This window comes from Vicugna pacos, chromosome X (assembly GCF_048564905.1).
Source record: "Vicugna pacos chromosome X, VicPac4, whole genome shotgun sequence".
Taxonomy (NCBI): Eukaryota; Metazoa; Chordata; class Mammalia; order Artiodactyla; family Camelidae; genus Vicugna; species Vicugna pacos.
In genome coordinates, this window is record NC_133023.1 from 36,629,863 (window position 1) to 36,654,644 (window position 24,782).

General features: G+C 37.5%; 1 protein-coding gene across 1 annotated transcript in view; it reads right to left on the reverse strand.

The window, feature by feature from the left end:
• The window catches only part of EFHC2 (EF-hand domain containing 2), a 178,178-nt gene that overhangs the window by 138,649 nt on the left and 14,747 nt on the right, over positions 1 to 24,782 (reverse strand). The window contains exon 2 of the mRNA XM_015247248.3: positions 8,302 to 8,490. Within this exon, the coding sequence (XP_015102734.2) occupies positions 8,302 to 8,490 (189 nt within the window). The remainder of the gene's footprint in view (positions 1 to 8,301; positions 8,491 to 24,782) is intronic.

The following is a 24,782-nucleotide window of genomic DNA, read 5'->3' on the forward strand; positions in this document are numbered from 1 at the left end:
TACATGTGATGAAACTGCACAGAACCATAAACTAAGGGAGAAATACAAGTGTATGTGAAAACTGGAGAAATTCAATTAAGATCCGAAAGTTTAGTAACATACCAATGTCAAATTCCTGGTTTTGATAATGTACTACAGTTATAGAAGGTGTTATCGTTGGGGAAAGCTGGGAAAAGAGTACACAGGAACTATCTTGTACCATTTCTGTGATTTCTTGTAAGTCCAAAAATATTTCTTTAAAAAGAACACAGATTATATAGTCAGTATTTGGACCATCACCCACCATCAGGGTTACAAAAGGCAGGGCTTAACTATAGGACAGATCCCTGCCAACACGAAATTCAGTAAGGTAAAACGATTTTTAGATATTTCCAATAAGCCTGCAGCAGCTGGTCTGAATTCAGAGGGGGGAAGTACATAAACAAACATCACTCTTATAGATTAAAACTTCAGAACAAAATATAAATCAGCCTGAAATACAACTCAACAAATCAAACAGTAATTATCAGTTCCTAATTTGTGAACTAAAATGTTACACATGACAAGAGATTTTACGGTCAAACAAAAATCGGTGTGCACAGAGAACAACCACATGAAGAGGCAGCAAGAGGGTGGCCATCTGCCAGCCAATGAGAGAGGCCTTAAGAGAAACCAACCCCGCCAGCACCATGATCTTGGATTTCTAACCTCCAGAACCGTGAGAAAATTAATTTCTGTGGTTTAAGGCACCCAGTCTACAGTATTTTGTTATGGCAGTCCTAGAAGACTAACATATTAAACTATAATTTATATGCCATAAAATTCACCTCTTGTTAGTATACAGTTCAGTGACTTTTCATAAATGCTCCATAATCATCACCACGATCCAGTTTAGAATATTTCCATCACTCCTCAAAAATTCCCTCACCCACTGCCAGCCTCAGGCAACTATTGATCTGCTTTCTGTGATATATTCGCCTTTTTAAGGATTTCAGAGCAATGGAATCATACCATATGAAGTCTTCTGTGTCTGCTTTCTTTCACTTAGTATGTTTTTGAGGTTTATCCACATTGTAGTGTATAGTTTCTTTTTACTGATGAACAATTTCCACTGTATGGCTAGACCACATTTTGTTTATCCATTCATCAGTTGATGGACATTTGAGTACTGGCTGTTTTGGCCAATAATAATGGCCAATAACAATTTGAATAATGATGCTACAGTTATTCACATACAAGTTTTTGTGTGAACATATGTTTTCTCTTAGAAATATAGGTAGGAGTGAAATTAACTGAGTCATATAGTAGCATATATTTAAGAAACTGCCAAACTGTCTTCCAAAATGGCAGTCTTATTTTACATTCCAACCAGGAATGTATAAGTTTCAGTTTCTCCACATCCTTGTCAACACTTGGTATTGTCAGTCTTTTCAAGTTATAGCCATTCTAATGAGTGTGTAGTGGTATCTACTCAAGTTTAAGATCAAATAGACAATTTTAACTTTGGGCTAATGAGAATAAGCCACAGGTCTCATTATTCATAAGAAGTTTAACCTTGAGGGGAATGTCTTAAAATTTTGCATAATAACTAAACTCTCGTTTTAGAAAAGAGAGGAGGAAGAACTCTCTCTCCTTCAGTAAGAGACTCATTTATGAACCTCATTCTTTTTATTCCAAAAACACTCATTCCAAATTTGGGGATTTTTTTTAATTAAATGCCTTTTGAATTTCAAAAGATTAGAGAGAGCCATAATGTATGATGAAATTAGAAACTTTATCAGTTTAACATGAATTTAAAGAATGTAATTTTGGGTTTTAGTGATAAATGCAGAATGCAGAGTTGGGAATTTGGGATATGATGTGTTTGATTTCGAGCAAGCCTTCTGATTTCATATTTAAAACTAAATAGCTAAAGATTATGTAATTGTGACGTAAAATATGGGATTTAAATGGCAATGTATTGCAATTACATTGTGCTATAATTATACATATTGGTGTCTTTCATGAAGTGATTCTAACAGGATTCAGACAATCTGAAAATTACATAAACCTATGGAAAATTTTTCATTTGACATTTTGGGTATGATTTAAAGGTATAAATATCTGACACTTTCAAGTTACTTTCAAATTTCTCATTGTATTTTTTATATACTCTGATTATATTTTGTAACATTCCTAATTGGTTTTAGGCAAAACTTCAGGGATCTAGAGTCGTGTATTGCTCTTTGCCAATCATATGAAATTCTACCAGACTTGATCGCTCCTTGATCCCCCAGCGGGAAAATTCAAAATTTTAGCTGGTACTGGGTAAGAAAGAGAAGAGCAGCCTCTGATATCAGGAGCCAGCCTGGCACTATTAGCTGGCCTTGGTGCTGCAACAAGCTGGTCTGGCAGCCACAGCGAAGCCTTGGTGTTCTCCTGCTGAAAATTAACACTTTCAGAGAATACTATCCTCAGACAAGGCCACTCTGTGACTACAATGGATCAAGACAAAAAAAAAAAAAAAAAGATCACTCCATAGCTACGTCTGAACACAGACAGAACATCAACATTGTCCAGGCCACAAAATGCCAAATATCCCCTACCCTAGCTCACAGGAGTGACGGCTGCTTCTCTCCCACTTACAGCTGTAGCCTCACTCTAGTCTGTCGTCTCTATAAATTCACAATCATAAAAAAAAAAAATGGGCAGAAGACTAAATAGACATTTTTCCTAAGAGGAAATGCAGATGACCAATAGGCACATGAAAAGATACTCAACATCACTAATCATCAGGGAAATGCAAATCAAAACCACAGTGAGATATTACTGGGGGCAGCAGAGGGTATAGCTCAGTGGTAGAGCACATGCTTACCATATTACCTCACACCTGTCAAAATGGCTATCATCAAAAAGAACACAAATTTAACAAATGTTGGCGAGGATGTGGAGAAAATGGAACCCTCCTACACTGTTGGTGGGAATGTAAACTGGTGCAGCCACTATGGAGAACAGTATGGAGGTTCCTTAAAAAACTAAAAATAGAGTCACCATATGATCCAGCAATCCCACTCCTGGACATATATCTGGAAAAGATGAAAACTCTAATTCCAAAAGACACATGCACTTCAATGTTCACAGAAGCATTATTTACAACAGCCAAGACATGGAAACAACCTAAGTGTCCATAACAGATAAATGGATAAAGAAGAAGTGGTGCACATATACAATGGAATACTACTCAGTCATTAAAAAGAATGGTATTTTGCCATTTGCAACAACATGGATGGACTTGGAGGGTATTAGGCTAAGTGAAGTAAGTCAGACAGAGAAAGATAAATACTGTATAATATCACTTGTATGTGGAATCTAAAAAACACAACAGACTAGTGAATGTAACAAAAAAAAAAAAAAGCAGACTCACAGATACAAATAAACTAGTGGTGACCAGGGGGGAGAGGGAACCAGTGAGGGATAATACAGGAACAGGGGAGTAGGAGGTAGAAACTATTAGGTATAAAATGTTACAAGGATATATTGTACAACATGGGAAATATAGCCAATATTTTATAGTAATTATAAATGTAGTATAACCTTTAAAAATTGTGAATCTCTATATTGTACACCTGTAACTTACATAATACTGTACATCAACTATACTTCAGTAAAAAAAGATAGACCATCACAGAAGTATCCCCACTTCCCAACAGCACCCAATGCAGAGTAAGGCCTCACTTTCTTAAGTTCTCTCCAAAATTACCTAATACAAGCCCAAATCTTATAGTAAGACTTCTCTAACACCTACTTACTTAGACATCCCAGTCACTCAGGATATTTGTTTTCTCTCACTGCAATGAGTAATAAACCAAGTTGTTCAATTAAAAAAAAATAATCAAGGTGACTCAAGAAATCAAGTTATATTTTAAACTTTTCTTTTTATATTGTTCAAAATATAGAGATCTGCACAGCACCAAAGAAACAATCAGCTCACCACAAATCTAATGTCAATGAATGCAAAGTTATCAAAATTCTAATTCTGTGGTCAGTAGTTTTGATTATAATTATGTTTCTAGTAGATGGAAAAAATGAAATAATATTTTTAAATGCATGCATACCCCCTAGGATCAACCTTTATCCCGCCACTTACAATAATAGAGTCATTTGCAAATCAGCAAACAAATTAGGCTAACTAGGAGCCATTGACAAATGAAAAGAAATGAGAGCATAATTGTAGAGTCTATACAAATGATGCTTAACATCCAGATGAAAGTCATTAAAAAACATTCATTCAGTCATTTGAGTTTTTGAGTATTTCTAACTAGTCTGAATTTCTAAAAAAGCAGCTTAATGATAGATTATATACCACAGCAACAGCAGCATATCGTAAACTACTAAATGCCAAACTTCAATCAATAATGAAGCAGTAGGTGCCTGATGTAATTAGAAAGAGCCCCAGGCCAGGAGATCCAGGGTCTGGGCTCAGTTCAAGGATAAACAAGCTGAATGTGCCTTTAGTCTAAATGTCACAGACTAAAGTCTCAGGCATAGACTGCTAGCGGTAAAAGGGCATTAGCAACCAGCCAATCAAGCCCTGCATTAAGGTCAAGGAAACTGAGGCTCAGAGAGGTAGAGAGACAGAACCACCATCACAAAGATAATTCATTTCGGTGCCTCCAGCAGGCAGCCTCAGAACCCTGGCCCCTGCCCCACTTCTTGCCAATGATTCCTCATTTACAGAATGAGAACAATGACCCATGCTTGCTTCGCCTGACAGAGGTGCTGGGAGGCTGGCTGGAACTAACTGGCTGAGTGACCATGTGCCTGCTTGTATTTAAATGAATTCAATGAAATAACTAGTCTTTGGGTGGTAGGTGCAGGATCAGGCAAAATTATGTTTGGCTATTTGTATAAATCCTCCCGATACCAGGGGTTTTAATTAAGGATTGTGTTTTCTCAAAGGGAGCAGTACTGGCATTTCAGGTTGAATGTTCTCCCCAGTGGGGCTGCCCTCCCCACGTGGCAGGACATAAAATACACGGTCGGCCTTCAGCTAACAGACAGCAGCAGCACCTCTGGATCCGATCTGACCCTGGTCCAGTCACTTTCAAACATCACAATTAAGCCAAAAATCCATGGTGAACAAAATATCAACACGTTAAACAAAGATGGAATCAGTACTACTGATTTTGCTTTTTGCCTTGGGCTCCAATATGGCTCCACATGGCAATGACTGATCCTGTCTTCATTTAACACATTGGTATTTCATTCATCGTGAATTTTGGCATTCGTTTTTAAGATATTTCATTAAAATACTATCTAGCTGATTACTGAGTTTTGGGGTGCCCCTTAAATTCTGCACCTAAGACAAGTGCCTCGCTGGCTTTTCCCCTAGTCCAGTGCCACTTCCGGTCATTGGGACAACCCAAAACACATCCACACATTTCCAAAGGCCTCCCTGGGTTAAAAGCTTCTGAAATAGGGGCTGGTTTTTCTCACTGAATGAGAAGTCCAGAGAGGGAGAGAGAGCCCAGGTTGGAGACAGTGGCTGCATGGTGCCCGCAGGGCCCTGGGTCCCCTTTATCGCTGCTGGACTCATAAGATGGCTACTGTGCCCCCAAGGAACTACGTCCTAGATCCAGACAGGAAAATGAAGGCAGGGCCAAGGGCAGGAAAAACGTATCAGCTGAGTCTGACTCTTTGAATTAGAAAAATAACCTTCCCAGGGGCCCCATGTGATAAACCTTAATTCACATGTCACTGGCCTGAAATGAGTCAAGTGGCCGAGCGAGCTGCAGGGAGCCCTGGGGAGGTGAACACCTTGTAGCAGACACAACTCCAGCCTGAATAAAACTGGCGTTCTCTCCCTAAGAATGAAGGGGAGAGTGAAGAAAAGATCCCCAGCTAGAAACGTCTGCCACGAAGGCCGTGCAGGATGATAAACGCTGGCTCTTTGCGGGGACTGCAGACACCTTCTCTGCTTGTAGTCAGATGGTCTGCCTGAGCAGAGCGATCTGATTTGTCACTTTTAGAATTAGGGATAAAAACTGGAAAGCTGTCTCAGGTTGGGCTCCACAGAAGCAGAGCCTGCAACAAGGATTTCAGCGCATGTCATTGATTAAGGGCACATTCTTGGGAGAAACCTGTAAGGGAGTGAGGGAAACAGCCAAGAGAAGGGAAATCATCCGAGCAGGAATGCATTCGCACCCAAAGTTCGGCGCAGGCCTAACACACAAGGGGCTGTGAGCCGAAATCACAGCACAGAGTTGTCCCACCTTAAAGAAGCTCAGCCTTTCACTCTTGACAAATTGTCGGCCATTTGCTACCCCGTCTTGTGGTGAAGGGGCCAATGTAACCTCCCAGGTTACCTCTCTGGGTGATGCAATGCCCAACGGCCAAGAGCAACACTCCATAGAGGGTCGTGGGTGTGAGGCGGTGGCTAGAGCACTTGCTGCCACTGTGGGGGATGGGCGCCTGACCCCTAACGTGGATCTGTGTGCACACCAACAGCATCTAGTGCAAAGAGTAACACTAATACACCTTCCAAGGGACCGCCTTTAATTCTACTTTGTATTGCTTGAGAATGTAACCCTAGATATATTGCTATGATTAAAAGCTATTGGAAAAACTGGCAACGAGTTGAAAGTGTCTCATTTTCAAGAAAAATGATTAACAGGTGTTGACTTATTTTGTTGAACTGCGAATGCAGAAAGCACTTTATAATTTGCTCTGGGTATTAACCAGGATCCAGTCTGTAGTTCCCAATCTCATCAGAGCACGTAAATATTTCATAGTCTCAGTGTCTCATTTAAAGCTCAATGAATATTTAATTGAAGTTGACCAACAAAATAACTGAAAGAATTATGTTGTATTTAGTTGGGCCTGAAATGAGCAAGCTCTTCATTTTCTCAAGTAGTTTGAAGCTAAAATTATCCCAACTTCATGAAATATTCTACATAATTTTATAAGTAATTAAAGGGCTGTAAAATAGGGTTGAAAGGCACATATTAAATACTGAGAAAAACATGAAATAAAATTAAATGTTCAACTTTAAATGCAAGAGAATAGTTTAATATATTGTGGCCTACATTATTTATTCAATGGTGGATTAGTTTAAACTATTGTCAATATCCTTTTTGACAGAAGAAGTAAAAATAGAATCTTTATTAATCCTTGCAAATTAAATACTCTCGAATGATGATGTACAAACACCTATAAGACTGACATTAACAGGACACCGAGCATGATCCATCCAAGTAAGTCAGTCCAGAAACTGTTACTGAACCCTGGGTCCAACACTAAGCCAGGTACCGAAGATAATCCAAAAAAAGAGAGAGAACGGTTCATATTCAAAGTACAGATGGTTTCCCAGGAAAGACGCTTCTCCCCAGTCTGTTAGATTTCCGTAAGTGTCAGAACTGGGCTCCAAAAGTAATGTGTGCTCTAACTGGCTGACCCTAACTCAGATGACATGGGATATGTCACTTCTGCTAAATCTGAAGACATTTTAATTGGAGTCAAAGTATTGCCAACCAACCCATGTTATTAAGGCTGCTAAAAATCACCTGGAAATTTAGCATACTACAGTTTGAATTCTTTATCTTAGTTATTTTTAATTTACAGGACCTAAATAATCTAGTAACAAGTTCTTTTTTGGACAACAGACCATGGGGCCATGATACAGTGTGTCCATCTAGCTGCCTTATAGGAAATAACTAGTCACCTTGGGTTTTTCAAACCCTATCATCTGAGTCCCTTTTTAAGATATTCAAATGGATTGCCTTCTTCAACTGTCAATGTGCCAGTATATGTGCCTGTGTTACGTGTACAAACACACATACTAAAAAGTGCAGACTCTTGTCTAATAACGGCACCTCTTTCCTTCACATCTACAATTCCTGCCATGTCACCCTTTGGTCCTCAGGGATAGGGAACCATAATTAGGACGGAGAAAAGAAGAGAAGGCATTTTTCTGTTGCTATTCAATGGCACATTCAGAATCAAACAAAATCACTTAGTTAATGGCAACCACTACACAAAAGTGGCAGTATGACCAGACTCTACTGTCTCCAGAAGGACAGAATCCTCCTGTCCAGGGCAGGAAATGAGAGGAAGGTTAATAAGCACTAGCCAAGAAAGGCGATGAACATCTGGCATCCTGCAACCAACAGGCCCGGTCAGAAATAGCAGCGGTAACTCTGTTTAGGGTACTTTTGTTCTAGAATGTGTCATTTCAGATGAGCACATTTACATTTATTTACACAGAGGACTCTTATTTTCTCAAATCTAATGTTTAGTACATGTAACGTTTTAAGGATGCACGTCTCCCAATGTCATGTGACTTACCTGTTTATCAAAAGCCACCCAGGATGGCAAGTCATTTCCCATTTCTTCAGGAAATACATTATACTTTGGCTTTATCTTTTGTCCAAAAAGCAGTTCTCCACCTATTCCTGGTTTATCTTCACTCACCAGCATCCTAACATTGTTGCAAAAGCCCCAATGTTGAGATTTGTGGAATTTCTCCTTTCCCACCTGTGAACACAAGAGACAACAGAAAATGGCCAAAGTTACTCTTGATGATTTGTCTTAATTTGTTTTAAAAGGTAAACACATTTCCCATCATTTATTTTTCCATTACTAGATGCATATTAGAGTGGCAAAGAATTATGATCAACCGTTACCATAGTTATGTCTCATTTTAAATTCATTTTAATAAATTCAAAACCTTGAAAAGCAGTAAGAATAAACCCAATGCTCCATGCTATTTAAAACATTTAAAAATAACTATTACTGCAAGTGAACATTTAGGACATTAGCTTGCTAATTGGTCTATTCTACTTATTTGCCAAGAATGCAAACAGGGAAAAAAAAGAAACTCCTCTACATCAGAGCACAAATGTAACAGTTTTCCCAGAGAAGTCTAAATATTATTTTCATCAAAACAGAGAATAAAATCTTTGCCTCATTAAAGTAAATGTCACGGGAAATTCCTCAGTGCTGACATTCTCCGCCTAATTGGAGAACCTTGCCCTCCCCTCTTCCCCACTCCCCTTGCATCTTCTCTGAAGATCTGCGCAGAGATAGCAAAACCCCTATAATGCTACCAAGGATCAGTAAAATTGTGGGCTCGCACCTTCTCACGTCTGCAGCTAGTAGGAAAGTGAAGCAGAAAAATCCCTCTGAGGAAAAATATGGCAATACCTAGCAAAGTGAAAGGTGTCTATGTCCCAAGACCTAGTAAGTCTGCTTCTGAGTACCTTTGGCCCCTGTGCACGAAAAGCTATAGATCGGGTTCTGTTACAGCAGTGTCTGTAAGAGTGAAAACCAGGAAATAATCTCAATGTCCATCAATGGCAGAAAAGATACCTCAATTGTGTTCTCTTCATACCATGGAATATTAATGCAGAGGTCTAAAATGACATGCATCGATATGGACAAGTCTCAAAAAAATGTCCAGCAGGGGGAAAAAAAAAAAAGGTAGTAAAAAGGGCATATAAAATTTGATGATTTCACATATACAAAGTCTGGAAACATTCAAAAATAAACTATTATTTATGGATAATATAAGCATGGAAATGATAAGCAGGAAATTCAAGATAATATAATATCCATGATAATATGATACTATATATGATACAATAAATATCATATATGATATCATATAATGAATGCCACAGCCTTGTATTAAAAAAAAAAAGAAGAACATTTCAGATACAATTAAAGCCCTCTCTTAGAGTTCCTGCCCCTTGACTCCCTCTCCAGTGGTAACCAGAGCCCTGAATTTGCTGCTTGAACTTTAACAGTTTGCCAACATTGTATACAGCCAGGGCAATAACCTCTTGCAAAGTATGGTGCATTAACAGGGAAGTCTGAAAGGAAGTTCAAAAATACTTTGTTTCAAGGCAACCTAGGAAATAGGAGAAAACATTTGCAAATAACATATCTGATAAAGCATTAATATTCCAAAATATATAAAGAATTCATACAACTCAAATAGCAAAAAAAAAAAAACTGATTAAAAACTGGACAGAGGATCTGAATAGACATTTTTCCAAGAAGACACACAAATGTCCACCAGGTACATGAAAGGTGCTCAACATCACTGATCATCAGGGAAATACACATCAAAACCACAATGAGATGTCACATAACGCCTGTTAGAAGGGTTATCATCAAAAAGACAAAAGATGACAAGTGTTGGTGAAGACGTGGAGAAAAGGGAAAAGAACCCTCGTGCACTGCTGGTGGAAATGTAAATTGGTGTAACCACTATGGAAAACAGTATGGAGGTTCCTCAAAAAATTAAAAGTAGAACTACCATATGATCCAGCAATTCCACTTCTCAGTATTTATCTAAAGAAAATGAAAACACTAACTTGAAAAGATATGTGCACCCCACCATGTTCATTTGCAGTATTATTTACAATAGCCGAAACACAGAAACAACCTAAGTGGCCATTGATGGAAGAATGAATAAAGAAAATGTGGTGTGCGTGTTTATGTTTTTATATATATATATATATGTGCGTGTTTATGTTTTTATATATATATATATATATATAAAATGGATATTTTTCAGCCATAAAAAAGAATGAAATCCTGCCACTTGCAACAACATGAATGGACTTTGAGGGCATTATGCTAAGTGAAATAAGTCAGATAGAGAAGGACAAAAATCACATGATCTCATTTATATGTGGAATCTTAAAATAAAAATTAAAAAACCAAGCTCACAGATACAGAGAACAGATTGGTGGCTGCCAGAGGTGGAGGATGTGGGGGGGGGTGGATGGGCAAAATGGGTGAAGGAGGTCAAAAGGTACAAACTCCCAGTTATACGATAAATAAGTCCTGGTGATGTAATGCACAGCATGGTGACTACAGTTAATAATACCGTATTGTACATTTGAAAGTTGCTAATTGAGGAAATCTGAAAAGTCTCATCACAAGAAAAAAAACTTGTAACTGTGTGATGATGCATGCTAACTAGACTTACTGTGATCATTTTGCTATATATACAAATATCCAATCATTGCACTGTACACCTGCAACTAACATGATGTTTTATGTGAGTTACATTTCAATAACAATAAAAATTAAATACTCACTGTTAAAAGAAAAGAAAAGGCAAGGCGTCGTTTCCTCATGTAGTGAATGCAGCCCGGAAGAATGGGGAAGGGCCTGAGCATCCTTGCCTAAGGTAGCCAGGGCCACAACAGCTTCCCCAGGCAGATGAACAGCTCAGGTCAAAGGCAGTGGAAGGAAAGCTACAGGCTGTGGTTAGGATGGTGACCTGCAGTCTGGCTTGCCCCATAGAGAATCCACTGCCACAACCTCTACCACCACCCTACTCCCCCCTGACACACACACACACACACACACACACACACAGTCACTTTACCACAAGTCACCATAACAAAGCGCAAGTTGGACTGGTTAAAATGAACGGTGGAATAACAGAATTTCATAACAATGTTCCTTTTTTCAAAGCAAGTAACTTCGGACAATCACAAACTTACTTCAGGTCAAACCAACAAATGTTTCTTAAGCATTTACTATATTCCTAGCTTTGTGCCAGATACACCACTTAAAACAAGCATAAGACTCAGCCCCTGCCCTGAAGAAGAAACCCACTATCTTGCTGATGAGTCAAGATTTAGATACATAAAGCAAGCAGGACAGCTACCATTTTTGATCACTTACTATATGCTAGACCCTTTACTAAGGGCTTTATATACACTACCTAATTTCACAATCACAAAACTATTTGATAGGCTTTATTACTGCCATTTTACCAATGAGGAAACCAATGCAGAGACAGGTAGAGACAGGTAGACTAGCACATCCACGGTTATACAGTAACTAGTGGAGCCTGCATCTGAACCTAAGTTCATTGACTCCAAGCTCTGGTAAGTTTATCTGCCCAGAGCCATAAACCAATGGGCTGAAGTTGTGTTGAGGTCCTGCAGGTAGCTGGATACTGTCGCAGGCCTGGAGGAATGGGATGAATTAGAGGAGAGCCAAGGGTGTTCTGGGTAGGTTTACGAGTGATGCACTGCAGCTGAGCTGACAGTGCCTAGTGTGAGGGACAAGAGAGGAGCAAGTCTAAGTAAAAGGGACAAGTTCATGTTTGGAAGAGGGTGAGATAGAGTAGAAAATGTAAGGAGGTATATATTATGGAAAGCCTCATATTTAATTACCATATACATCTGAAGTTCTCCTTGAACAAGGATAAAATATAATAAAAGACTGTCTGGGGTGGCAATGTTTTAGACTAAAAATCATTTTATAGCCTTTTTTAATTTTAACATTTTTTATTGAGTTATAATCATTTTACAATGTTGTGTCAAATTCCAGTGTAGAGCACAATTTTTCAGTTATACATGAACATATATATATTCACTGTCACATTTTTTTCTCTGTGAGCTACCATAAGATCTTGTACATATTTCCATGTGCTATACAGTATAATCTCATTTATCTATTCTACATTTTAAAATCCCAGTCTGTCCCTTCCCCCCTGCCCCCTTGGCAACCACAAGTTTGTATTCTATGTCTATGAGTCTGTTTCTGTTTTGTAGTTATGTTCTTTTTTTTTTTTTTAGATTCCACATATGAGTGATCTCATATGGTATTTTTCTTTCTCTTTCTGGTTTACTTCACTTAGAATGACATTCTCCAGGAGCATCCATGTTGCTGCAAATGGCATTATGTTGTCAGGTTTTATGGCTGAATAGTATTCCATTGTATAAATATACCACATCTTCTTTATCCACTCATCTGTTGATACACATTTAGGCTATTCTAAAGGCTATAAAAAAGCCTAACTAGCCATTTTATAGCCTTTAGAATGGCAAGAGTTAGAAACCTGGACAACATCAAAGGTTGGAGAGAACGTGGGGAAATAGGAACCCTATCTAATGTTTTGCTGATGGGAGAGTTAACTGTCATACTGGAAAGCAATGCAGTACTACTCAGCAAAACAGGGCATGTGTACTCCCTATGATTCAAGAATCTCACAGATGGGTAGATATCTCAGAGAAAATCTCATAGTAGCCAATAAATGGATATATATGAGAATGTGCAATGGTATTTTGGGGAAGTTGGCAGCAACCTAGATATCTATGTTGATGAAATGAATAAGAAAATATGGTTTATGCTGCAATGTTACCAAATTTATTGATGAGCTCTAATAGTTTTCTGGTAGCCTCTTTAGGATTTTCTATGTGTAGTATCATGTCATCTGCAAACAGTGACAGTTTTACTTCTTCTTTTCCAATCTGGATTCCTTTTATTTCTTTTTCTTCTGATTGCTGCGGCTAGGACTTCCAATACTACATTGGATAAAAGCGACAAGAGTAGACATCTTTGTCTTATTCCTGATACTACAGGAAATACTTCCAGCTTTTCACCACTGAGAATAATGTTAGCTGTGGGTTTGTCATGTATGGCCTTTATTATGTTGAGGTATGTTCCCTCTGTTCCCTCTATGCCCACTTTCCGGAGAGTTTTTATCACAAATGGATGTTGAACTTTATCAAAAGCTTTTTCTGCATCTATTGAGATGATCATATGGTTTCTATTCTTTAGTTTGTTAATGTGGTGTATCACATTGATTGGTTTGTGGATTGGTATCGAAATCAGTGGCATTTCAATACACAAACAATGAAATAGCAGACAAAGAAATTAAGAAAATAATCCCATTTACCATCACATCAAAAAGAATAAAATACCTAGGACTAAACCTATCTAAGGAGGCAAAGGACCTGTACTCTGAAAACTAAAAGACACTGATGAAAGAAACTGAAGATGACATAAACAGATGTAAAGATATACTGTGTTCTTGGATTGTAAGAATCAATATTGGTAAAATGGTGATACTACCCAAGGTAATATACAGATTCAATGCAATCCCTATCAAATCACCAATGACATTTTTCACAGAACTGGAACAAAAAAATTTTTAATTTGTATAGAAACACAAAAGACCTCGAATAGCCAAAATAGCCTTAAGAAAGCAGAATGGAGCTGGAGGAATTATGTTTCCTGATTTCAGACTATACTACAAAGGTACAGCAATCAAAATGGTATGGTACTGGCACAAAACCAGACACATAGATCAATGGAACAGGATAGAAAGTCCAGAAATAAACCCAAGCACTTATGGTCAATCTATGACAAAGGAGGCAAGAATATACAATGGAGAAAAGACAGTCTCTTCAATAAGTGGTGCTGGGAAAACTGGACAGCTATCTGTAAAAGGATGAAATGAGAATATTCTCTAACAACATATACAAAAATAAACTCAAAATGAATTAAAAGCCTAAATACAAGACCAGATACTGTAAACCTCCTAGAGGAAAATACAGGCAGAAGACTCTTTGATATAAATCACAGCAATATTTTTTTTGAACCAGCTCCTAGAGTAATGGAAATAAAAGCAAAAATAAACAAATGGGACCTAGTTAACCTTAAAAGCTTTTGTACAGCAAAGGAAACCATAAACAAAAGGAAAAGGTAATCTACAGAATGGGAGAAAACATTTGCAAATGACACAACTGACAAGGGACTAATTTTCAAAATATACAAACAACTCATACAGCTTAATAGCAAAAAAACAAACAACCCAATTAAAAAGTGGGCAGAATACCTAAATAAACATCTCTCCAAAGAAGATATCCAGATGGCCAATAAGCACATGAAAAGATGCTCAACATCACTAATTATTAGAGAAATGCAAGTCAAAACTACAATGAGGTATCACCTCATACCAGTCAGAATGGCCATCATTCAAAAGTCCACAAATGATAAATGGTAGAGAGGCTGTGGAGAAAAAGGAATCCTCCTACACTGCTGGTGGGAATGTAAATTGGTGCAGCCACTATGGAGGACAGATGGAGGTTCCTTAAAAAACTAAAAATAGACTTACCGTGGAAAAGAATCTGAAAAGAAAAAATATATATGTATGTATATGTGAGGAAAAAAAAAGGAAATATGGTTTAATGGGTAAGTACACTATGGCAGATCTTCATGTCACTGCTCTGAAGCAATAAACCAGATGGATTAGCTCAGGCTGCCATAACAAAATATCACAGACTAGGTGGCTGAAACAACAGAAATTGATTTCTCACAGTTCTGGAGGCTGGGAAGTCCAAGATGAAGATGCTGGCCAATTCAGTTGCCCAGTGAAGCTTCTATTCTTAGCTTGCAGAATGCCTATTTCTCACTGTGACCTCACAGGGCAGTGAGAGAGAGAGACAGCACAAGATAAGGGCATGAATTTCATCATGGGGGCCCCACCCACATGACCTCATCTAAACCTAACGACCTCCCAAGGCCGTATCTTCAAATACCATCATGTTAGGGGTGGGTAGGGATTTGGCAGGGGGGGGGGGGGTCAAGGCTTCAACACATGGATTTGGGGAGGACACATATCACCAGATGTACATACAGCAACACAGATCCTTAAAACATATTATTGGGTGAAACTGGTATCTGTAGCACACAGTATCATTTACGTATTTTTTTAAAAATACAAAAAACAATGCTACATATTTTACATATACAGATTCAAGAATGTACATCAAAGACACATGTATGCAAGCCTATGCAAAGTGGAAAGGGAATGAGACTAGGGATTGGGAATGATGAAGAATAAAAATACATAAGAGAGAGACCTTGCACAGATCAACGGTGAAACTGTACCAGAAACAGAGGAATAAAATTAATTCACCTCTCTGCACCTGACATTTAAAAAAATGATGGACATTTAGGGTGCTTACATGCCTTGCCTATTGTATATAGTGCTGCTTTGAACATTGGGGTACATGTATCTTTTCGCATTAGAGTTCCCTCCTGATATATGCCCAAGAGTGGGATTGGTGGATCATATGGTAAGTCTATTTTTAGTTTTTTTAGGAATCTCCGTATTGTTTTCCATAATGGCTGCACCAACCTGCATTCCTACCAGCAGTGTAGGAGGGTTCCCTTTTCCCCGCAGCCTCTCCAGCATTTATTGTTTGTGGACTTTTGAATGATGGTCATTCTGACTGGTGCGAGGTGACACCTCATTGTATTTTTGACTTGCATTTCTCTGATAATTAATGATACTGAGCATCGACAGGTGACTGGATCAAGAAGTTGTGGTATATTTATAAAATGGACTACTACTCTGCCATAAAAAGAATAAAATAATGCCATTTACAGCAACATGGATAGACCTAGAGTTCGTCATTCTAAGTGAAGTAAGCCAGAAAGAGAAAGAAAAATACCATATATCACTCATATGTGGAATGTAAAAAAAAAAAAAGGACACTATGAACTCATCTACAAACAGAAACAGACTCTCAGACTTTGTAAACAATCTTATGGTTACTGGGGAAAGGGGGTAGGAAGGGATAAATTTGAGAGTTTGAGATTTACAAATGTTAGCCACTATATATAAAAATAGATTTTTAAAAAGTTTCTTCTGTATACCACAGGGAACTATGTTCAATATCTTGTAATAACCTTTAATGAAAATGAATATGAAAATGAATATATGTATGTATATGCATGACTGGGACATTGTGCTGTACACCAGAAATTGACACACTGTAACTGACTGTGCTTCAGTTTTTAAAAAATGATGGATTGGGATGAGAGGTGAGAGGTAGGCAGACAAGGTTGCTAGTGCAGCTGAGCAGGCCTAGGGTGAGAAAGGCCTGCACGAAGGGTGAAGACAGTGGGAACAGGAAGGGAGGGACGTCCTACAGGCCAGGGGCCTTCTAACTATTGAGGAAGGGCAAGTTTGAAAGCTTCTTTTCCCAAATCATTTGAGACTGATACTTTTGTCATATACAATAAAAATTAACTATAAGAAATTGAGTAAGTTTATAATTTAAAAAATAAAGTCAACTAATTAGCAACCTTGAAAAAAAAGACACTGAAATAAAAACAAAGACATAAAAGCTCACAAGCTCACTGATTACACCCTCAGATATCACAGCAATGTCAAATTGCTATGTAAGTTCCCAATATCACAAACACACACCACACTTAGAGCAGCACTGTTCCAGCAGACATCAGGTAAAGAAACCAACATCAGTGATTGGACATATCAAGAAAGGAAGAGGGATGGGAGGTGACTTGAAAGTTTCATGCCAGCCTCACTTCCACTTGGGAAGGTGGGAGGGGTGGGGGGGGCAGAAAAAGCAATAAGGAAGACAAAGTACTTCCATCACCTGGCTCCTTAGCTGACATACTGCTGCAGCTCCCAAGTATGGTTATAACAGCACAGGCTGAGTTTCTCATTTCTGAGATTTCTGAAGGAAACTAAAGCAGTGGATTGAGCCAAAAGTGCCCTCAGCAAGGTTGGCCTATCCTTTCTCAGTCACCACCACAGTAGAAAGGGAAAGAGAAGGGACTGGAAGAAGCAAAGGACAAAGGTGGTGCACCTGCTTCCCCTAACCATACACATACACAACTGTTATGAACTCTTGTCAGTACATTTTCATCTAGCTAGTGACAATGACTAACCATACCACACAGTGAGGCCTTTTCCTTTAAACATATGATCTACCAATGTTCTGAAAACTGAAGAGAAACCACAATGTGTAAAATTCAGAAGGTAGTTCAATCAAGTTCCTGATAAATTGATAAGCAATTTCTCCACACAGAGTATTAGCTAGATACTAGTTCAATATTTCCAATTCTTTGATAAATAAAATAAAGTCAGCCAGACCATATTCTTGAATACTTTTAACATGAAACAAGAACAATTACCAAAACCTTTCCAAAACTCCTGGTTTGTGAGTTGTAAATTCACACAACCCAAACCACAAACAACAACACACACTTCTTTAAAGTTCAGTAATGTCAATTTCTATTCTTATTGTCATCAGCACAGCATGTAAAATTCCACTGATGCACTATCAGGGTATGGACTGAAGTTTCAATTCAAAATTCCATACTTTAGAAACTAATTGCTGGAGGATTTGTTTGGTATGATGTAAAAGTCCATAGGGCACCTGTTTCAAATGTTTGCCCCTACATACATACACACACACACACATATGCAAACTTGAGATTTGCCGTTATAATCTCTTAGGATCACAGGTCCACCTGCCCTTTGCTCTAGTGACTATGAAATGGTGTTTAGTCTCGGTCCAAAGAAACTAGGCAAATGTCTTAGCAAATGATAAAATCAGGAACATATTAACCCCAGATCCAATGTTCCTTGATATCTCAACTCCTTGGGTTCCACTTACAGCACCACTACTGGAAATGCAACAGCAAATCCAGACTCTTCTTGATGTTTCCCATCAAATTAATAGCTGGTATCACTGCCCCTTCCTTGTTGCTAAAGATTAGAGGAGTAATTTTATCACACGATTGGATTGATTAATGGATAATCAATAAGTTGTCAGGGCCATTAGAGAAACCGTAAAGCGAACCCAAACTGAGAAGCAGGTTATAGTCATAAGCATCTAGAGTTGTTTACCCATTTATAATCTCTCTTTCAGAGTTGCAGCACATCAGAGGCCCTTTGTTTCTTTCTAGACTGTGCTCCAAAGACCAGATGCTTGACAACCACATGACAAAGGCAAGAAAAATAAGGTGCCTGCTAGGAAGCTGACAGCTCATTAGGGCCACCATGAGCCAGAAGCCTATCTTTGGATGTGAATATCCTTCCCCCAGCCATAACAGCAGGCATGTTTAGCACTCCTCTAAGTGCTTTAGGGAGCATTAAATTCTTTTAATTCTCAGAGAAAATCTCTGAGTACACTTTGTCATTATCCCCACTTTATAGATGGGGATACTCAGGCACAGAGAGTTCAAGTAATTTGCCCAAGGTCAGTCAACTAGTATAAATAGCGAATCCAGGATGAACACTCAAAGTCTGAGCCCTTAACCATTAAGCCTTGCATTGTTTGTGCCCTCTTAGAAGAAAGAAATAGCTCTCCCCTTGTTTAACTCGTCAGAGATGAATCACTACTTTTGCTTTTGACAAATAACGAAAATGACCACCATAATCTGGAAGGGAGGGAACAAATCCAATAATTGCTCCTGAACTCAATCCCTTAAAAGCAAAATAGGTATTAGAGAATATCACAGAAACTCTTTTACAGTCACCAGAAGTTACTAAGAATTTGGTGCCTGAAGAGAGCCAGTTAATATTTAATATTTCCATATATATTAACAACATTTACTTTTCTAACTCCTTTTGAGGTTGATGGAAAATACGATATAGAATTACCTGAAACTATCATTCTTAGATATTCCTGCCTGATCAGGTTTGGGACTAGTTTGCTTCTGTTCTGTGAATAGTTTTTTTTTTTTCCCTCCCTTCACAGCGTATTTATTTTAAAAATTCATTTTCTCTTTTCTTCTTTTCTGCACTTTTATAGAGAAAAAGAAGTCATTCAGCAAATACTGTGAACCTCCCAGAGAAAATAACAACAAAATTGCCTTGGGTAGAGTGGGATCTTAGAGCTCAGGACTGTAAGAGCATGAAAGCTATCATTACTTATTAATAAAGCTAAATCACTCAAAAGGAAACCCCAAATGTAAAAATAAAAAAAGTCATGTCAAAGAAAACTTCAAACACGTTTAAGCTAATTTTCCTCTCTTTGCAAACCTAACCTGGAAAAATGTGGTGCTCATGGTTCGTAGCCATCAATTCAATACAACAAGATTGGTTTTATACATTAAATAACGTATTTAAATCAGGAGAGTGAAAACGAAAGTTAAATCAATAAGATCTAGAAAGATGTGCGGCCCCTTGCTCAGAAAGTGCTGATTTTTTTTCACTAAATAATTCAATTCAAAGCACCAATCAATAAAAAGAAGTCTAAAGACTTTCCCCAAAGTCAGTTAACATCACTGGTTCATTGTAGCTGATTAGTACATCCATTCTCAAATTCCTTCTCTGTTGCTAGTCCGCATTTAGAAGCTAGAAAAGGCTAAACACTCCACTTGTTTCCTCAGCCTCCTTTTTAGAAGTCTGTTCTGGAATTCTGGAAAAGGCTTTTGTCCTCTTGAGCCAAGGGACAAATGCAGGTGATGCTGCCCCTAACTCACCTCTTCTTGCCTTGAGATGTATACATAATGCCTGGAGCTGCAGCAGCCACCTTGGGATCATGGCAGGAAGGTGGGGAGGACTGCAGAGATGCTGGCTCAGCATTGAGCCTTTAAAGTGTATGCCAGCAGCCACCTACCTCCAGACTTCCTGCTTGGTGAAAAAAAAATCCCTGCGTGTTTAAGCTTCTATTGGTCAGGTATTCCATTACTTGCAGTATAAAGCCATTAAAAATAAATGCATTTTGTCTCTAAACCTGTGCTTTAATACCTTTTTAAAAACAGAATAAGATTATTAAGTGATCTAAAGGGTAATTTGTTTACATATTGAGAAAAATAAGTATCTTCTCAAACTTTGAGCACAACAAATATTAGTAAAATGTATCATTTTCACTGACTTAAGGGATTCTATTTGAAATTAATTCTAGAATTTCTGAAGAAGGGTAACTGATTCTACTGATAAGACTAGAAGAATGGAAAAGCTTAAAGGCAGCTGTGAATTGTATACACATGAACAGTACATCTAAAGATGGAGACCAGGAGTTCATGATCTGTCCCAGTACCTTCTTGATGGATATTATGGAGGAAAGTCAACATCAAGGTAAAACCAGAGACTGTCAATGAGATGGAGGTGTGTGTGTCGGGCATACATAGGCTGAAGTAAGCTCCTTGTAACACCCAAGTTCAGCACTCCTGTAATAACACACTGGCATCTGATGAAAGCTGATGGTCACAGAAAGTGGCACCAAAAAAACAAAGCACCTACAACACAGTACAACAAACACATCTGACTTCCCTCTTCCCCAGCAAAGAATCTGCGGGCTGTAGGAATCATGGCCCACTCAGGGTAAGACCTATGGATTCAAAAACTCCTGGGTCAGAGTGGAAGGGTGAGATATAAGGGCAGCTTCCAACCATACTGCATGAATTGCTAAAGGCTTTCAGGGACAGAGGCAGCGTTTTCCAATAGCTGTGAGGACAGCAGATGTTAGATGCCCAAGGGTGGGAGGGGGTGATGATTGCATACTTGTGCTGAGAGTGTTTTAGGACTGGAATCTGAACATCTGCAACAATTGTCCCTGATGCCACAAGATCAAGAATTAAAACAAAAATTATAACACAATCTGATGCTCATGACAATGATGTTTAAAAGGGGGAAATATAGGGATCTAAATGGAAGTGAGGTTTCTATACTTCATTTGACATGGTAAAACACTGATAGTAACAGACTACAGTCTATATAAGTCATTAATATATACTGAACAACCACTATGAAAACTATACTACGAGATATATTCAAAAACATCAAGATAGAAGCCTTTAAAAAAAAAATGTTCCAGGAACCCAAAGGAAGGTAAGAAAACAGAAACAAACAGAAAACATATAATAATATATCAGACATAAGCATTAACAAATCAGTAATCACCTTAAATGTAAATGATCTAAATGTATGAATCAAAAGACAGAGATCTGTAGAGTGGATTTTTAAAAGCATGATAAACTATATGCTATTCACAGGAAACTCATTTCAAATTCAATACTATAGATCAGTTGAAAGTAAAAGGATGGAAAAAGATATACCAGGAAAACACTAATTTTAAAGAAGCAGTAATGGCTGTATCTGTACCACATAAACTAGACTTCAGAGCAAAGAAAATTACTAGAGAAAAGAAGGATACTACATAATGATAAAAGAATCAATCCACCAGGAGGACACAACGAAACTTAAATGTGTATGCACCAAACTACAGAACCTCAAAATACATGAAGCAAAACAGACAGAACTGAAAGGAGCACTAGACAAAGCCACAAGTTTAGTTGGGGACTTCAACAATCCTCTCAGCAACCAACAAAACCTAACTGATATACACAGAACACTCCACCCAACAACAGCAAAATATATATTCTTTTCAAATGTGCATGAAACATTCACCAAGGCAGACCTTATTTAATAGGGCCATAAAAGAAATTTCAACAACTTTAAAAGAATTAAACTCATACAATTATATTCTCTTTTGATAATAGAATCATTAGAAATCAACAAAGAAAAACAGCAGGAAAATCTCCAAATGCTTGGAAATTAAACAACACACTTTTAACTAGTCTATGGGTTAAAGAGGAAATCTCAAAAGAAATTTTTAAAAAGATGGAACTAAAAGAACATGAAAACACGACATAACAAAATATGTGGGATGCAGCTAAAGCAGTGTTGAGAGGGAAATTTATAACACTAAATACTTATATTAGAAATGAGGAAAGGTCTCAAATCAATAATCTAAGTTCCTACATCAATAAATTAGAAAAAGGTGTATAAAATAAACTAAAAGCAAACATAAAGAAGAAAAAGATCACAGCAGAAATCAATGAAATTGAGGAAAATAGAGAAAAATCAAATACAAAGCCTGTTCTTCAAAAAAAAATCAATAAAATTGATAAATCTCTACCAAGATCAAAAAAAATTTTTGAAGAGATAATACACAAATCACCAATACCAGAAATGAAAGGGGTTATCCTCACAGATCCCACAGTCATTAAAAAGATAATGAGGGAACATTTTGACCAACTTTATACACATGAATTCAATAACTTAGAGAAAATGGACCAATTTCTCAAAACCACAAACTACCAAAACTCAATCAAGATAAAACAATCTGAATAGTCCTATAACTTTTAAAGAACTTGAATTTTTAACTAACAGTCAAAAAGAAACCCCCACACTTGGCTGCCTTTACTGGAGAATTTCAACAAATATTTAAATAAGAATTAACACCAATTTTATGTAATCTCTTCCAGAAAATAAAAGAGGAGGGAACACTTCCCAACTCATTTCATTAGGTCAGTATTATCTTGATACCAAAACCAGATGAGAGAATTCAATCAAAAATAACTTACAGACCAGTATCTCTCATGAACATAGATGCAAAAATCCTCCACAAAAAAATTAGCAAATTGAGTCCAGCTATGTATAAAAAGAATTACATGCTATGACCAAGGGGGATTTATTATGCAAGGCTGGATCAACATTCAAAAAGCAACGAATGTAAGCCACCATATCAACAAGTAAATGAGAAAATTCAAATGATCATATCAATTGATACAGGTAAATGCATTTGACAAAATCCAATACCTATTCAAGACTTTTTAAAAAAACTCTCAGCAAGATAGGAAAAGAGGGGAATTACTTGTTAATGAGCATCTACAAAAAACCTACAGCTAACATTATACTTAATAGCAAAAGACTGAATATTCTTCCCCTAAGATCAGGAACAAGACAAGAATGTCTGCTCTCATCACTCTTATTCAACATATTACTAGAAGTTCTACTCACTGCAATTAGGCAAGAAAAAGAAGTTAAAAGGATATAGATTAGAATGGAAGAAATATAACTGTCTCTACATGTAGATGACAAGACTGTCTATATTTTAAAAATCCCACAGAACTAACCGGAAAAAAAATCCTAAAACTAATATTGAGATCAGCAGGGCCACAGGATACAAGATCGACACACAAAAATCAATCCGACTTCTATATGCCAACAAGGAGCATAGGAAACTGAAATTTAAAACACAATGTCATTTACAACCACTCAAAGAAAATAAAATACAAACCAGGTACATGGTCGTAAGCTGAAAAATACAAAATGCTGATGAACAAAAAATCAAAGATGACCTAAAGAAATGGAGAGACATATCATGTTCATGAATAGGAAGACAAGACATAGTGAAGATGCCAATGTTCCTCTAATTAATCTAGAGGCTTAATGCAATCCTATCAAACTTCTAGCAAACTTATTTGTAGATACAAACAAACTTATTCTAAAATTTGTATACAAAGGTACAGGCCCTAGACAAGGAAGAATCTCAACAAAGAAAAATAAAGTAGGAAAAATCACTATACCTGATACTAAGGTTTACTATATTACTACAGTAATAAAAATAGTGTGGCACTGGCAGAGGGATAGACATAGATCAATGCAACAGAATAGAGAGCGCAGAAGGAAACACACAAATATGTTCAAATGACTTTTTCCAAAGGTGTAAAAGCAATCCAGTGGAGGGATAAATTAGGGGTTTGGGATTAACAGATACACACTACTGTAAAACAGATAAACAACAAGGACATACTGTAGAGCACAGGGAACTATATTCAATACCTTGTAATAACCTATAATGGAAGGGAATCTGAAAAAGAATATATTTATATGCATAATAGAATCACTTAGCTGTGCACCTGAAACTAACACAACATTGTAAATCAACTACACTTCACGGGGAGGGTATAGCTCAGTGGTAGAGCATGTACTTAGCATTCACAAGGTCCTGGGTTCAATCTCCAGTACCTCCCAGTAAATAAATAGATACATAAACCTAATTACCTCCTTCCTCCAAGAAAAAAAAAAAAACAAAATTTAAAGTTAACTACACTTCAATAAACATTTTTTTAAAGAAGCAATTCAATGGAGGAAAGATAGCCTTTTCAACAAATGGTACTGGAGTAATTGGCTATTCATAGGCAAAATCAAATGAACCTTGACCTAAATCTCACACTTTACACAAAAATTAACTCAAAATGGGTCACAGAGTTGAATAGAACATGTAAAACTACAGAAATTTTAGGGAAAAAACACAGGAGAAAATCTTCAGGATCTAGGGCTGAGCCGAGAGTTCTTAGACTTAGTACCAAAGCATCATCCATAAAAGGGGAAAAAAATGGATAAACTGGAGCTCATCAAAATTTGACTTTTTTTTTTTGCTCTGCAAAAGATA